This window comes from Osmerus mordax, chromosome 4, assembly GCF_038355195.1.
Source record: "Osmerus mordax isolate fOsmMor3 chromosome 4, fOsmMor3.pri, whole genome shotgun sequence".
In the NCBI taxonomy this organism is placed as follows: Eukaryota; Metazoa; Chordata; class Actinopteri; order Osmeriformes; family Osmeridae; genus Osmerus; species Osmerus mordax.
In genome coordinates, this window is record NC_090053.1 from 12,940,129 (window position 1) to 12,955,971 (window position 15,843).

Here is a 15,843-nt window from a genome sequence, read left to right on the forward strand (position 1 = left end):
CTGTCAAAATGTCATTAAAAATAAATATTTAACATTCTGGTAATCAAATGTTTTCAATTAAATTAGTTTGCACTTGTAGTTCCATTAACAATACATGAAGCATGATTGTTAAACTTTAGTTAAATAGCCTGGGCTTCATTTCAGGATATTGACACACACGGACATGCACACATGCGCACACACAAATGCAAGAGAGGCTTGAGGTCTGCACAGGCTTGTGTGAGGGGAGAAGCAAAAGTGTCCAGGACAACACAGTGGACTTGGGGCCACTCAGTCAGACTGCTTGAAAACATTCTCTCTCTCTCATTCTCTTTATCTTTTTCCTTCTCTCTCTCTCTTTCCCTTTCTCCATCTCTTGCTCTCTCTCTATATATATATAATTCTCTTTTTCCCTCTCTCTCTATCTTTCCCTTTCACCATCTCTTTCTCTTGCTATGGTCCCATGACACAGCTGATCTCTGGAAAGGGTGGGGGACTCTAGTTTCAGGTCTATCGTCCACTGGATCTGTGAGCAGCAGGATTTAGTATCCCTGCTAATGTAACAAGGCCCATTTGTCTCAATCACACGTCCATGGAAGTATCAGCTGGCTGTTGATGTCATTTATCTTGCTTCTCCTTTCATTGCTCTTTCACCGCTGATGAGAACCCCAGACTAGTGCATCCAAGGACAGAGGTGGTGTAGTACTGATTTGAAGACTAGTTCTAGTTAAACGGGTAGAGTTACTGATGTTGTGAGTTATAGAGAATTCAGTCTTTAATCACTGACACATTTTTCACCAGGGTCTCAATCAAAGCTATAGTACCAGCACTAATGTGGCACATTATTGCCAACCTACGTTTGGTATTGTTCAAATATTATTACAGTGTAATAATATTTGGCTTTATCTTGGTTTCATCACTTCTTTTACATTTACATTTAGTCATTTAGCAGCAGACGCTCTTATCCAGAGCTTTTTTCATCTCTCCCTCCAGCTACGTACAGTTTGTTGACCTTGAGATCTAGCTCAGAACAAACCAAAGATGATGTTTTGTAAACTGACAAGATGTTTAGGAGTAAGGCAAAGACTGTTCAGGTTGTTTAACTCATCTCTGCCAGGCTATGCTGGTGCGTCTGAGGAAATAGTACAGAAAGATCTCTATCAGTCAGTAAAGCTGAGGATTTGCAGGAGAAAGGTCTGTTTCCCTCTCCTGAGATGACTAATGGAGATCAATATTTCCCTTGCACTATACATTGATACGTACAAACATGGACCCAAACATGAACAGTGTAACTACAGCTCAGTAGCTATAGCGTGAGTTGTCGAAAGAGCACTTTGCAACTACAATTCAGTATTCGTTTGACGTGAGCTAGGATTGTAACAGTGATCCCTGCCATTACTGGAGGCTCACGCTGTGCTCCCCTCCTCAACGGAGCAAATCAAGCTCATGATTACTATCTGGGCCAGGCAGCCAGTGGAAACATGTTTTCCTAAGGCAGGCACAGAGGGACAATTACTGTCAGCTGAAGTATTCTCCCTGCTCCCCCTGTGTGTTCTGGCTCTGTGCCTCTGACCCACTGACCCTGAGCATCAGCCTGGGCCTGGACCTCCAGCCCCCATCCACTCCACCTCCCCCATCCACCCTCTCCCCTCCCCCTCCACCACCCCCACCCCACTGAGGGACAGGCCTCTCACCATCAGTCACATGAACCACATTCATCCAACTATATTGAACACTCACACACACACACAATCACATGCATTATCAAGTGCACAATATGTGCATGAGAACTAAGCAAAACTCACGCTTATCCACAGGGTTTGCTGTGACACAGACACTTACCGTACAAGCCATTACAACCTATCAATCAAATGAACCACATTCATCATACTCCATTCAACACACACAATACATGGTAGAACGGTGCAAAGATGTCAGTTAACTGGATGCCATCATAACTTCTTGTCTCTTTGTGAGGAGGGCCTAACAAAGGAGATCATAGTCAATAAAGTACAGCAGCAGATAGGCATATCCCAGAAATGCATACTAATGCAGCAATTACAGGAGAAAGGTAGTGGTATAGCATGGCAGCGGCAAATTCCCCGGTGCCATGGAACAAGCCTCTTTGTTGTTATGTAAAGGTTTCTCCGTGTAATTGCGCTGGATTTTTTGAAGAGATCATTATTTATATTTCTCTGCATATTCGGGTCCTAGTCTTTGTGTCCCTGAGGGGCTTAGGGAGGCCAAGAGTTGCTTAACCAAGCCACTCTACAGAACTACAGGAGCCACCATCGAGTCCTCAACCACAGCCTGCTCAGCTCAAGTGGACAGCCAGGTTCAAAATGGAGAGATAGCTCTCCCACACGTTTTCACATTCAAACGGTGCCGCCACTGCCACAGCTCCCGAAGCAGTCAATCAATGGGCCCTCTGTGATTTCAGCCTCAGTGAATCTGAGCCTTCTGTGAAGTCCAGTACCATGCATCACAAGGTACTGTTTGTGTTGACAAAACAACGACAGGAAAACTTTGCACTCAGTCCCTATCATGTCATGATTTAACAGGGACCTCAAATGAAGTCCCGACAGAAGATTAGCTGAACCTCGTTCTCTGATGAATATGCGTAAATGTTCAGAGTGCAGAAGACGTGTAAACAGCAACCCCTGACGAGGCACCTCCCCTCTCACTGCTCCCCGTGACTAACCAGTAGCAGGGATAGACAGAATGCATAAGCGAGTGAGTGCAGTGCATAGTGTATCCACAGATTGACTGTGTTGTGCCATCAGATGAAGCTGGATGTCTCTTTGCCCCCCCCCTGCCCCAGGCTTCTTCTGGGAGCCACACACGGTGGCAGAGTGAGAGGGGAGCGTGCCCCCTGGCACCAGGGTCCCCCTCACCAAGGGCACAGCCTCACCTGTCACTGATCACAGAGAGCAAGGAGGGGGTGAGGCAGAGGGGAGGAGGGGAGCTCAGGTGGGGCGGCGGGCGGGGACGGGGGAGATGGGAAGGGGCGCCGCACACATGCTACCCTTCCCGGTGCTCGTCTGTTCGGTAAACCCGGGCTTTTGTTGTTTCCCCCAGAGTGCAAGCACACAGACTCCCAGTCAGGAAGCTCGTCAATCTTTGCCACAACAACACATAAATTAGTGCCCAAATTACTGCTCCTCTGGCGGAAAGAGAGACATGGAGAGAGATGTCTTGCGTGAGGTTTGGGAATACTCTTCCCCTCTATGCACCCCCGCATCAATGGTGTCAGAATGCATTTCAATAAGACAGTCAAGTAAATACAGGGGGAGAGAAATGCTGCTGTGTTGTACAGGCATCACCAGTTGGGTGGTGCTGAAATATTAATGGCCTCACACACAAAAAACACAGAGAAGCATGCATGAGTTCATCCAAAAAGCAGCCTGGGGCTATCGTCCAAACCTGGGCTTTAGCAATGTCACTGGGCTGCTATGTGGGAATAATAGGAAAAGTTTAAGGCAGTTCCACTGAAACTGGAATATCTGTTCACATATAGCTGGCTTCCAGTTCTACGGAATCATAGCTTAGGATGGCGGTGGTTGGCATTCTGGAATTAGCAGGAGGCGGCAAAGCATAGAGACATCAAAAGAAATGATGGTCAGCTGGTTTCTGTGTTAGACTGAGGAAAGTTAAAATGATGATACAGAGTTTTTTATGTGCAGGTGAATATGTAAGCCTGGTGTGGTTTCTCTTGTGCTACTGTATTTAGAAGTAAATGCCATATGGGCTGCAGTAGCTCATGGTAATAAGCCAACATACTCCAATCCCTAAACAAATAACACATTTATGCTATTCTGTCTGTGCTCGGTAGCGATGCTGTCCTATGCCTCTGACATTCAAATAACCTTTCTTCTGCTGAGCAATTGGGAATAAAAAAAAGCTCCCATTCTGTTCTGTTACTCTACAACATGACAGTGGAGCCTGGCAGATGAAACAAGACAGGGTTGTGATTCCAGCTCTTGTTAGGCTGTCGCTTTCTCTAAGACTTGGTCTGACTATTGTGGGTATCTGTTCAAAAAAGGCTCCTTCTGTTTCCAAAGACAGCTGATCTCCACTGCCAAAGGGGGAAATCAATCTAGCAGTTAAAATGGTTGCAAATCATGGTTGTAGAACATTGCTCACTCTGCACTTGCAAGCTTGTCCACTGACCCAGGCAGTGTTATGTCGTCAGTGTGAATGTTCCCCTTGAAAGAAATCTTTTAAACAGATTCTCATATTGTAGTCATGTGAGAAGTCATGTGGTCTTTTTCAACATTTGCTTTGTTGTTGTGTTGTGAAATGTTTAGTGGAGAATTTGATTAAACCGTTATTTGTCCCTGTGTGTTGGACTGCAGAGCCATTGTTAATCTGGCCATAATGCTGTGCTGTACACAGACCCAGCACTGCTGTCCAATCTCTTACATAATCTCCAACATGAGCCCACTGGCTTGCGTCATTTGGTCACTAACAGCTGTCAACACACACTAACACCCCCTTACCCACCCAGTGCCACATACACACACAACACAGACACACGCAAAACCACACTCACATTATTCCTGTCATTCACTGCCTCACAGTTATACACCAATTACAAAGGGCGAGTTTGGCTTTGAACTTCCCTCCCAATATTACCAGCCTATGGGGCTGTAGGTCATTAAAAATACTTTAATAGCTGACCGACACCAACTCAGCAATGGGTTAAGCTGTCAGATTTAGAATGATGGCAGCAACATGGTTCTGTAATGTAAGGGATCATCCTAATCCTGCGTTATGTCACCAGACATAGAGGTTCAGCAAGGTCTGTAGTCTTTTTACATTTACATTTAGTCATTTAGCAGACGCTCTTATCCAGAGCGACTTACAGTAAGTACAGGGACATTCCCCCGAGGCAAGTAGGGTGAAGTGCCTTGCCCAAGGACACAACGTCAGTTGGCATGACCGGGAATCGAACTGGAAACCTTCGGATTACTAGCCCGATTCCCTCACCGCTCAGCCACCTGACTCCCCTGACTTTTTCCATATTCACACGAGCCTGCTCTGAATGCATACATGTTCTCTTCAATTGATATGCGTGATATCTTTGTGCTTCAAAAGCGGGGGTCAGGTGGCTGAGCGGTTAGGGAAGCGGGCTAGTAATCTGAAGGTTGCCAGTTCGATTCCCGGCCGAGCAAAATGACGTTGTGTCCTTGGTCAAGGCACTTCACCCTACTTGCCTCGGGGGAGAATGTCCCTGTACTTACTGTAAGTTGCTCTGGATAAGAGCATCTGCTAAATGACTAAATGTAAATGTAAAGACTTTTGAAGCACAGGGCCTTCGTTTGGAAGGTTGTGTTGAGCAGGGGTGAGAACACAATGAAGGACTGGGGGCCACAGGGGTCCACAGAGAGTACCCGGCCCCTCCTTTTGGATATAGGCTCTGAGTGACAATCATCCTCTCCAAATGGCAGAACTGGTGAATAAGTGTCCTTGACACACAGCTCTACGGACACACACAGACAGACAAACGGAACGACAGACAGACAGACAGGCAGGCAGACACACAGCTAATATCTCCCCATCATCAAGAGCAGGAGCTGACCCTCTTGAACACCAAGGCCAGCTTCCGTGTTCCCATTGTCAGAGCTGCCCACACACCACGGGGCTGGATCTAAGTCACTAGCATCTGTTCGGCTCCAACATGGTGAGGGGTTTTCGCGGCGGTGTGAATGTGCAGTGATTCACACATCATCAGTGCATCTCAACCCCCCCCCCCCCCCCAGCCACCCCTTACTCTTTGATGTGGCCTGTGTGCTGACGGAGGCACCTTACAACCCTGGCCGTGCAGAGAGGAGGCTGCGCGGAGAGGCTTAAGCACGGCTGCCTGTCTCACTCTGCCCGGCTTTGATGTCGTAAACCAAGCGGGCTGGGCTAGCTGGCAGGGTGGGCAAAGGGGCCAAGGGACCCAGGGCCCCGGTGCATGGGATCAGGACATCAGTAAGCTGGTCCAGTACAGAGGAGGCAGCAGCTGCCTGCTTCAGCTTGGAGAAGCAGTTAACACCACAGCCCGTTGTGTCAATAGATATTGACTCCCAGATCTGGAGTGCTTAGGAGCAGGCCCTTCTGTTTGACGACATCCCCCAGTGTGGATTCTCTTTAAACCCCTGTTGTCACTCGGGAGCACCAGGGTGGTTCATTGTGCTGGGCCATAGCATAGTCACACACAAATATTAACTCAAACTGATTGCAAATGACTTCATGGCTTATTTAATCTTCATGCTGTCTTCCTACATACTGTGTATTTACTTTACCCTCTCTCTCAGAAGGTAGCTTATTACACTATTATTAAATTGTGGTTTTCACAACAGGGTGTAAGCGTCTTGTTGTTTGTGTGTGGTTGTGTGTGCAGTTTTGTATCTGTGTGTGCATTAATGGCCTTCCTATGGTAGGGCTTTGGAAGGCATGTTCACGCCCCCTTCCTAGCCTGGCCCAGCTCGGCCCGGCTTGGCATCCTGCAGAGTCGGCCCTCCTGCCTTCACCTGATGTGGCAGAGCCTCTGTCAGGCCTGAGCGAGCCTTCAGTCAGCCTTGGCTCCTCAGGAGAGATGAAGGCATCTCACAGCCATGCTGGGGGGGGGGGGGAATTGGGGGTTGGGGGGGGCAGGCTGGCTGGCAGCAGCCTAAGCCTGGAGCTTAGAGCTTGAAGCTCGTGAGGCTGAGATGGGGGTCTGGAGGCTGGGCCGAGAAAAGAAGAGTGTCTCTCACAGCCCTGCACTGCCACCCGATGGATAGGGAACATCATTGCAGAACTGCGTCCCTCCACCACAGTCAGGCGTAATTACAGCACGCTTCGGTTGTTGTGAGTGCATGTCAGAACAAATTATGTAAGTAATGAGGCTGAAAACGCTAAAGGAGTCGAAACACACTGCAGCGCTAATGCTCATGCAGGGAGAACACAAAAACAAACAATGGAGTGCACTGCCCGCAATGCCAGTGTTCACAGCGAGATAACCAAAATAACACACCCGTTGACAGAATGGAGGTAGCTCCCATGGATTCATCATAGAGTAACCCTCTTGACTTAGGTTGTCAGCATCTGGCTCCTGCTTGGGCCTCTTCCTAATGTAAGCAGATGAGGAACGTTGCCCCTCCATTTTAAAGCGGGCTACGCAGACGGCTTCGTTTGAGGTGTTCCTCACAGGACATCTGACTGCTCTCCACTGGGCGCCCTCGCAGCCTTTGTCTGCTTCAGATGTAGGCTAATTCACTGTTTACAGAAGTTTTGTTGAGTCCGGCAGTGCTAGCGGTGCAGCTAACAGCTTTCTGAGTGGAGTCTGGTGTGTCGCTGGGGACCAGGGGTAGTGGATCAGGGACCCTCCACTGGCCAGGCCTTAGAGTCAGGGACATTATCACAACACATGCGCCTGCTGATTAAATGGCATAAGTGTGCCGGATTGAGCCTAAGCAAAGGTCCATTTGATGTGATCAAATTAGTTTGGAGGGATTGGTCATGGAGGTATCCTCGGATTGCCTCCAGTAGAGCGCCAGCTCCAGACAGAAGTTGGATGATTCTAGTAGGAGGCTGGTGTGATCATTTGACACAGGGCTTCACTTTGCATGCACGCCTTGCTGGTTTCTTATGATTCATAGTTGTTAGTAAAGGGGGAAATAATTTCGTTCTTCAGGTCTAAGGTAGAATAGATGATCTGTGATTTGATTGGTTGTCTGCCACTTTGTAGGGAGTCAGCCAGTATATTGTAATAAACATCCTGCAGTGATATTTCTTCAATCAGACCAGATAAGAGGGCTCGTCTAGCTGTGCTGTGGCAATGCTAGGATTCAGACGATTAGGAGGAGGGCAGGGAGATATAAATCTCTGTAGGGAGAGAAAGTGCGAGAGGAGAGCCCGAAAGAGAGAGAGAATGTGTGTGTACGCGTGTGTATCTGTGCATTCTTGCGTTTGTCTTTGTAAGAGAGAGAGAGAGATTTGTCGGCTGCAGTGATAAAGCAGGGAGCCGAGGGGCTGGCTGGGAGTTCTGTGTCTCAGACGCCTGCATGCGTGTGTGTTCTGCCGACGACTGCCCTGTGGTCTGCTCCTGTACTCCATGCCAAGGATGGATGATGCCTGTCCTCTGTGCCTTTGTCCTCTCTGGCAGCCTGCTGAATCACAAGCCTGTCAGTGGCCTCACACTACAGTCTATACTGCACATTACTGCTCTCAACAGAACCCCCCACTCTCTACAACCACTTTGAGACTAGCCACTAGCTCTGTACAGTAAGAATGTTATCATTCTTTGTGGCCATTTGTGCATTTACTGCTAAGGTTTTGAGGGGTTTGAAGTGCAGGGAAGAGGAACATTTCCACTGGGGAATAAGTACAGCCATGTGGTTGATTCTTTGTCATGCTGTGGGGCTAGAATTACTACTGGGGAAGGTTAGGAGGTTTGCAGAGAGCTGTGGCTTTTCCTTATGTAAGTTGTGCTTACGATGTAAATTGACACCATGTTTACACTGGCTTGTTGGTGGCTCCATGAAGACTTAAAATGGCCTCTTCACGCACGTCTCTGTGGATATTCTGTTAATGCTGTATGGAAGTGAAGGTTTCAAAGTCACAGGATAGGATGTGTTTGAAGCGCACTGCTCTTTCATGTACCTACATGCATCCATGGTAAAGGAATTGTACTGTGACTTGTGCAAGGGGGGGAAAAAGTGTTGATTTGTCTTTTTCTTTTCCTTTCTCCAGCTCAAATCGAAATAATTCCTTGCAAGATCTGTGGAGACAAATCATCAGGCATCCATTATGGCGTGATAACATGTGAAGGCTGTAAGGTAAGCTTGAAAACCTGCCTTAAAAATTGCTGGCCAACTTTGGGGAAGATTTGGAGAGTAACAGCAAAGTGTAAACACATGGAAAGCCTCATCATTAAAGTGGTCAAGCCACACAGAGGATGTCCCAGAACGGCACAATTAGCAGGACAAAGTGACTCGGCATCCTTGTACTTCCTGTCCCTCCCAGGGACAGACTCGCTCACTGATTTCAGTTGTGCTGCGTCCCACTCTTGAAATAAAACCATCAAAAGAGGAAGCGCTTTGAATTATAGCAGATTGTTGGCTCTTTGCTACAGTATGTCGCTCTCAGTGAAGCCAGCTTTTGTACTGTTTCAAAAACACCAACCATTCAGTGAGAGGGGAAATGTTGCACTGGCAGTGTATTCTTGTTCCCCTGCTTGTCACCAAGCAAATCATTAGCATTCCTCAGACAGACTGCACCTTTGCAGTGTGTGTGTGTGTTAGTGTGTGTGTGTGAGTGTGTGTGTGTGTGTGTGTGTGTGCGTGTGTGTGTGTGTGTGTGTGTGTGTGTGTGTGTGTGTGTGTAAAAGAGAGACTCTCAGACAGACAGGGGAGAATTTCAGCTGCTCCTCTGAACGCACACCCCACCCTCCACCCACCCACACAAAGACGGTGGGAGAAACAAAATGCTGAAGAGTAAACTGCTGAAATGTATCTTTAATGATTGCTAATTACTTCAGGCAGAGAGGCTTTTAATGATATGTGCGAGTAGAGGAGTTTGGACCATAAATCACAGCGTTATTAAAGAGTGCTACTTGTCACCGGCAGTTATAGCCGACTTCCGTAATGGCTGCCATTAAAAAGCAACTTGGCAGCTGTCAGCTGTTTTCTTGTAATTAAACAGCCAATGAGCAGCTAATTAAGACATATGTGTATGGAGCAGTGGAGTGGGGCATGTTAATGATGTGCTGGAATCAATTCATTAAGTCAGAGGATGAGGAATCCGATCGGTGTGTGTGTGCCATCCCTCAGAGCCGCACGCGCTGAAACTGCGTGTTAATCAACACTAATAACCCCCGCTGAAGAAAAATACCGTCTTCTCTCCCCGTTAGACGAAAACACACCATCCCTGTGCAATGCACACAGTTCATATCCATTACCTTCTTAATTAATTGTACGATAACAATTCACCAGCACTCATAAACCAATAACATAAAGTAATGCATTACAAACTAATGGTATGGCTGTGTACTCCTTATGGAGAAACATAATCCTCTTTAGTGTGCGTAACCACAGCATATCACTCTTGATAAGTACCCGATAAAAGGCAACACCATAGAGAACAATGCGAGAATTCACATAGCGTTATTGAAGCCCCGTAGATCTCCCCCATAGCTCTGTGTGAGGAGCATTGCATGCCCAGGGTGGCTAGTGTTCTGAGCCCGTGTGTGTGTGTCTCTTCGAAGGGCTTCTTCAGGAGGAGTCAGCAGAGCAACGCCGCCTACTCCTGCCCCCGTCAGAAGAACTGCCTGATCGATCGAACCAGCCGCAACCGCTGCCAGCACTGCCGGCTGCAGAAGTGTCTGGCTGTGGGCATGTCCCGGGACGGTACGTACAGTAGCACATGTAGATTAAAGGACTGGAGGGAACATTTTGAAAATGAGCCTGCGGGGTAATCTGATCAGTACATGTATGGACAACTTACTCTGAACTGGCTTGTGCACGTTGGTCCATGGGAGCACCAGGTGAGTGTAGGTCCTACGGGTGTGCTGTGACAGAAAGTAGTTTTGATGAACTAGGGGTCATTAGGAGATGGCATTAGTGCTGGTGCAGGTGAGGTGCCGTAATGGGAGCACACACGTGATTGTATGTACTGCAGGCAACCTGCAGAGCCTACAGCTAGGATAGGATAGGGTAGGGTAGGCCGGGCCGGGCTGGGCCATGCTTGGCTAGGTTGTTGGCTGTGGATCAGAGCTGAAGAGTCCAGGCCTGTGACAAAAGCCTTTAATCAGGCCAGGTCTTTAGAGTCTATCCACTGCTCTCCTACACACAAAAACACACACAGACACACAAAGACACATGAATGCACACATACATGTACACATGCATGGGATCACATTGACACATGTGCATACAATAACATGAACACATGTTCCCACATGCACACACACACACACAATAAAGACCAGCCAAGGTGACTTATGCCTTCACTCAGCACACCATAGGCCATCTGCCCATGCTCCCCTCCACTCCGCTCATTTCCACTCTGTTGGCCCTCTGACTCTTTGCCAGACCCCAGTGTCCGAGGGGCCTCCTTCTAACGACCAGCTCAGTTTAGTCTGGAGACTGTGTAAAAGGAGCCACAGATTCAGCTCGTCTCATGTCTGAGTAGCCTGTAAGCTGTAAAAGTCACTGCAGCACAGCTGCAACAGCTTGCCTTCCCTGAAGAAGAGTCCTAGTTAAGATATTCATGTTGAACGTTTTGTAGTGATGAGACAGTGCGTCGCTAATACCCTGTGAAACACCTAAATCTTCAGTCAGGCTGCTGCTCTGCCACAGGGATACAGGTGCCAGGGGAATGTGTCAGTCACGGAGTGTCTGTCTGACGTGCATGTGTGTGTGTCTCCCCCACCCACCCAACCCTCCCATCCCTCCTCTCTCCCTGCCCCTGCCCCCGCCCTCCTCCACAGCGGTGAAGTTTGGGCGCATGTCCAAGAAGCAGCGCGACAGCCTGTACGCCGAGGTCCAGAAGCACCGGCTGCAGCAGCAGCAGCGCGACCACCAGCAGCAGCCGGGCGAGGCCGAGCCCCTCACCCCCACCTACGGCCTCTCCACCAACGGCCTCACCGAGCTCCACGACGACCTCAGCGGCTACATGGACAGCCACACCCCAGACGGCAGCAAGCCAGACTCTGCGGTCAGCAGCTTCTACTTGGACATCCAGCCCTCCCCCGACCAGTCCGGCCTGGACATCAATGGCATCAAGCCTGAGCCCATCTGCGACTTTGCCCCCGGCTCTGGCTTCTTCCCCTACTGCTCCTTCACCAACGGGGAGACTTCTCCCACCGTTTCCATGGCTGAGCTAGGTAAGGGTGGTGGTGGGGAATGGGGTGTAGGTGGGACGGGGGGATTTGAGGGGGCCAACTCAACCATGGGGGAAAAACGACACAAAGGTTGCTTAAAATAGCATGAGGATGGAGACTCATCTCCAGCGCTCATTAAAAGAGATTTTTTTTGTAATTAGTTTCCATTAATTAGGGCCAATCATGAAGCAGCAGGGCATGCGTCTGGGGAAATCATTTTTTTTCCGGTTCCCCAGTGCCTTGGAACTCCATTTAACAGATGTGTCTTCAGACCGTTTGCGTTTTCTTACGCTCAATATTTCTCTCTGATCAGATGTGACCTTTGTTTCAATGAGTAATATGTTGCGTGGACCACCACCTCACTCCTCATCTGTATTTGTGTCATTGCGACATTGTGTTTGGGTGAACCTTCAGCTTTGAGCTTCCTAGAGGCCGTTAACAAAAATATCAACATGGCATTTTCCAATCGAGTATGTGTACCCTCCTATGACATATTTCTATCAAGACTCTATTCAACTTTAGTCCAGCGCTGTGTGAGTTGCGTTCAGGTCTCTGACGGTGACGCGTCTTCTTGGGCGCATGGTTATGTTGCAGAGCACCTGGCCCAGAACATCTCCAAGTCCCACATGGAGACGTGTCAGTACCTGAGGGAGGAGCTGCAGCAGATGACCTGGCAGGCCTTTCTGCAGGAAGAGATGGAGAGCTACCAGAACAAGGTACACCTCAGCAGAGCTGGGCCACCTGCTGCAGTATTTGACCAACACAAAAATACAATCACCTGAACCATTTACAACCTAATAATCTCTGTTTCTCTCTCTCTCCCTTCCTTCTCCTTAGCCTCGGGAGGTGATGTGGCAGCTGTGTGCCATAAAAATAACAGAGGCCATCCAGTACGTGGTAGAGTTCGCCAAGCGCATCGACGGCTTCATGGAGCTGTGTCAGAACGATCAGATAGTGCTGCTGAAAGCAGGTATGACAGCCTGTCAGCATGGCCCTCTCCTCTCCCCCCCGGGTTTGATAAAGGGTGTAGCTGACCTGACTACAGTCAGGCTGGGTGGAAGAGACCCCCTCCCCTGCCTGTTTCCTCTCTCTGTTCCTCAGTTCAGTGAACACACACACAGACACTCTTAAACATGCATAAACACACGCACATGCAAACATACACATGCAGAGCTAGTGTTGGCTGGATACACAGTGGTTGGACACTAGCTGCCTCCTCTCGCTCTGTGCCCTGCCCTTCAACAAATCACTCCGTAGGCATATACACACTAACAAATACTTACACGTCCACACAGTAAAAAACCCAACAGGTCTAGCCCTTCTGGATGGCCTGTACAAAGCAGACTTGAGTCTTTACTGCTGCTTTCACACTTCTAAAACTGATAATGAAATACTGACTGAGATCCCTTGTCTAATGTGACATTTTAAAACAGCTGCACTTGTTATAAGAAGCATTAATGGCTTCTATCATGACTTCTTTATCCTTTTATCTACCCCCACTGCACAGAGCAGTGTAGCTACTGAACTAAGTACTCTATTTTACCATTCTCTTCATCGTGGGTGAATGTAGACCAGACTGCGATGTGGTGATATGGGATATTTTCCATGGTTCTTCTGGCCTTTTCTGTTCTAGATGGATGCGTCCAAATGAGGAATAACCCAATAAGCCATGTACTGTAGTGTGTGTTTGGCCATGCTGATGCATGACTTGCAGCACTAACTCTATTTGTTAAAGAGAAGATGCCAGATTTAGCATGGTACTCCTGTCTCCTCTGCAGGCTCTTTGGAAGTTGTGTTTGTGAGAATGTGCCGTGCCTTCGACTCGCAGAATAACACAGTCTATTTCGATGGAAAGTATGCTGGTCCCGATGTGTTCAAGTCATTAGGTGAGTCTTCCAAGCGTCCCAGTGTGTGTGTGTGTGTGTGTGTGTGTGTGTGTGCGTGTGTGTGCGTGTGTGTGTTATTGTGCGCATATATGTTGTGTGCGCATGCAAGTGTATTTAGTAAGTGTTTGTGTGTGTGTGATTGCAGTACTCCTATCTCTCGCTGCCAGTGTATGGTCTAGCAGAGAAGGGATGTGTTTTCCACACTCCAGTGCTGTGAGCCAGGAAGGTCACACTAAGATCTCATCCCCAGCTCACCTGGCTATGCCCTCTACCCTGTGGTTCCATATGGTACAGCCAAATTGTTACTGAAGCACTAGTGCTGCATATGGCTCCTGTTAGTGTGAAATAAATAAAGACATTTGGGAGAGTTATATCAAAACCATCAGAGGAACTCAAAAGTAAGATATCTGGAGTCTAAACAAGTAGTTTTAGCATTTTAAATGCCATAACAGTACTAAGACTGTTGACTGCATAATATCCTCTGCATACAAATGCATTTGATAAATTAAAAAAATCCCAGTTTTTGAATGCTTGAATCTGATTCTCTCTGTGTGTGCGTGTGTTTGTGTGTGTGTGTGTGCGCATAAAATGTGATTTTTCATTTGTGTATGGTTGTGTGTCCATGAATGTCTGTGTATGTCTTCCTTGGGCATGACTTGTCTTCCTGTGTGTGTGTGAGGCCATGAGAAACAATACTGTCTCTTCCAGTGTCATGTGTGTGGTCTCTCTAACAAGCCTCCCTGTGTCCTCTAAGCTTGAGCTGGTGGGGGGGCTGCTCTGGCATCAGCCTGTCCCTCTCAATCCCCAATAATTGATTTAACTAAAAGACTCATTAGTGACCTCATTCTGGGTTGCGTAACGCCACCCAACTGCCAAAAGTCCCCCGCCTGGAAGGGGAAAGTCAGTAAAAACCTTGCCTGTTCTGCTTGCCACATATCCTGGGTGCTGTCAGCATGTCTCTCCTTTGACTGTGTGCCTCTCTCCCAATAAAGATCAAAGATGAGACTCTGTCTTTTGGTCTGTCTCAACCCCTGTCTTCACTCTGTGTCCTTTGCTGTGGCAGGTTGTGACGACTTGATCAGCTCCGTCTTCGAGTTCGGGAAAAACTTGTGTTCTATGCACCTGTCTGAGGATGAGATCGCCCTGTTCTCCGCTTTTGTGTTGATGTCTGCAGGTAGGTGTCACTGACAGTGCAGACGCAAGCACAAGGGGTTGAACGAGTTGGAGGGGTTGGAGCAGGCAGATGTGCTACTGTTCCTGCAGGGGACGTTCGTGTCCCTTTGTGCCCTTAGGAGGACCTAGCATTGATTTATCACAATCTTGACCTAGTTCACCTTGAGTGGTCTGTAAGAAGGCTGCAGAGATGAATGTTGTGTGTCTCTACCTCCCAGACCGCTCCTGGCTTCAGGAGAAGGTAAAGGTGGAGAAACTCCAGCAGAAGATCCAGCTGGCTCTCCAGCATGTTCTTCAGAAGAACCACAGAGAAGACGGCATACTCACAAAGGTACACACTCTCACACTGTGTCTCTCACATACACACACATACACAAATACACACACACATAAACAAACTCTTACACACATACAGAGTTTGATCCTGCAGAAAGCGATGGTCCAGTGGGCCTGGTCTCAACTGAAGCATTGAAAACGAACCCAAACTCTTTGAATACAGTGTGCAACCAACAACAGGAAGAACACTAGATTAAATCAAGCCATAGATGCAGTAGATTTCACGGTTGGTATCCTGCAACCAAGCGTCTATTTCCAGCCAAAATGTATTGTGTACTAGCTCCATCAGATGGCGTGTCAAGGTTTCTTCATGGTAGGCAGGCTGTATCAATATTTACATGTGCGTTTGCCCCTTTGTGAGATCAACTGTAGGGAGATGTCTTCTCTGCCATAGCTCCATGTCCTTGCCTTCCTGGAAGTCTAAATAACAGCCTGTCTCCTCTCTTCACACAGTTGATATGCAAAGTGTCAACACTGCGAGCGCTGTGCAGCAGGCATACAGAGAAGCTGACGGCTTTCAAAGCAATATACCCAGACATTGTGCGCGCCCACTTCCCCCCCTTATACAAGGAGCTTTTCGGATCGGACTTTGAGCAGTCCATGCCTGTTGACGGGTAA

The 15,843-nt window shown here is 48.1% G+C and overlaps 1 protein-coding gene across 2 annotated transcripts in view; it reads left to right on the top strand.

The window, feature by feature from the left end:
- Positions 1 to 15,843, top strand: part of roraa (RAR-related orphan receptor A, paralog a) — a 160,987-nt gene extending 145,144 nt beyond the window's left edge. For both annotated transcript variants that reach the window (XM_067234483.1, XM_067234484.1), the window contains 9 exons: positions 8,701 to 8,786; positions 10,214 to 10,355; positions 11,438 to 11,833; positions 12,425 to 12,546; positions 12,668 to 12,800; positions 13,609 to 13,716; positions 14,780 to 14,890; positions 15,108 to 15,220; positions 15,679 to 15,843. In XM_067234483.1, coding sequence (XP_067090584.1) covers positions 8,701 to 8,786; positions 10,214 to 10,355; positions 11,438 to 11,833; positions 12,425 to 12,546; positions 12,668 to 12,800; positions 13,609 to 13,716; positions 14,780 to 14,890; positions 15,108 to 15,220; positions 15,679 to 15,843 — 1,376 coding nt within the window. The remainder of the gene's footprint in view (positions 1 to 8,700; positions 8,787 to 10,213; positions 10,356 to 11,437; positions 11,834 to 12,424; positions 12,547 to 12,667; positions 12,801 to 13,608; positions 13,717 to 14,779; positions 14,891 to 15,107; positions 15,221 to 15,678) is intronic.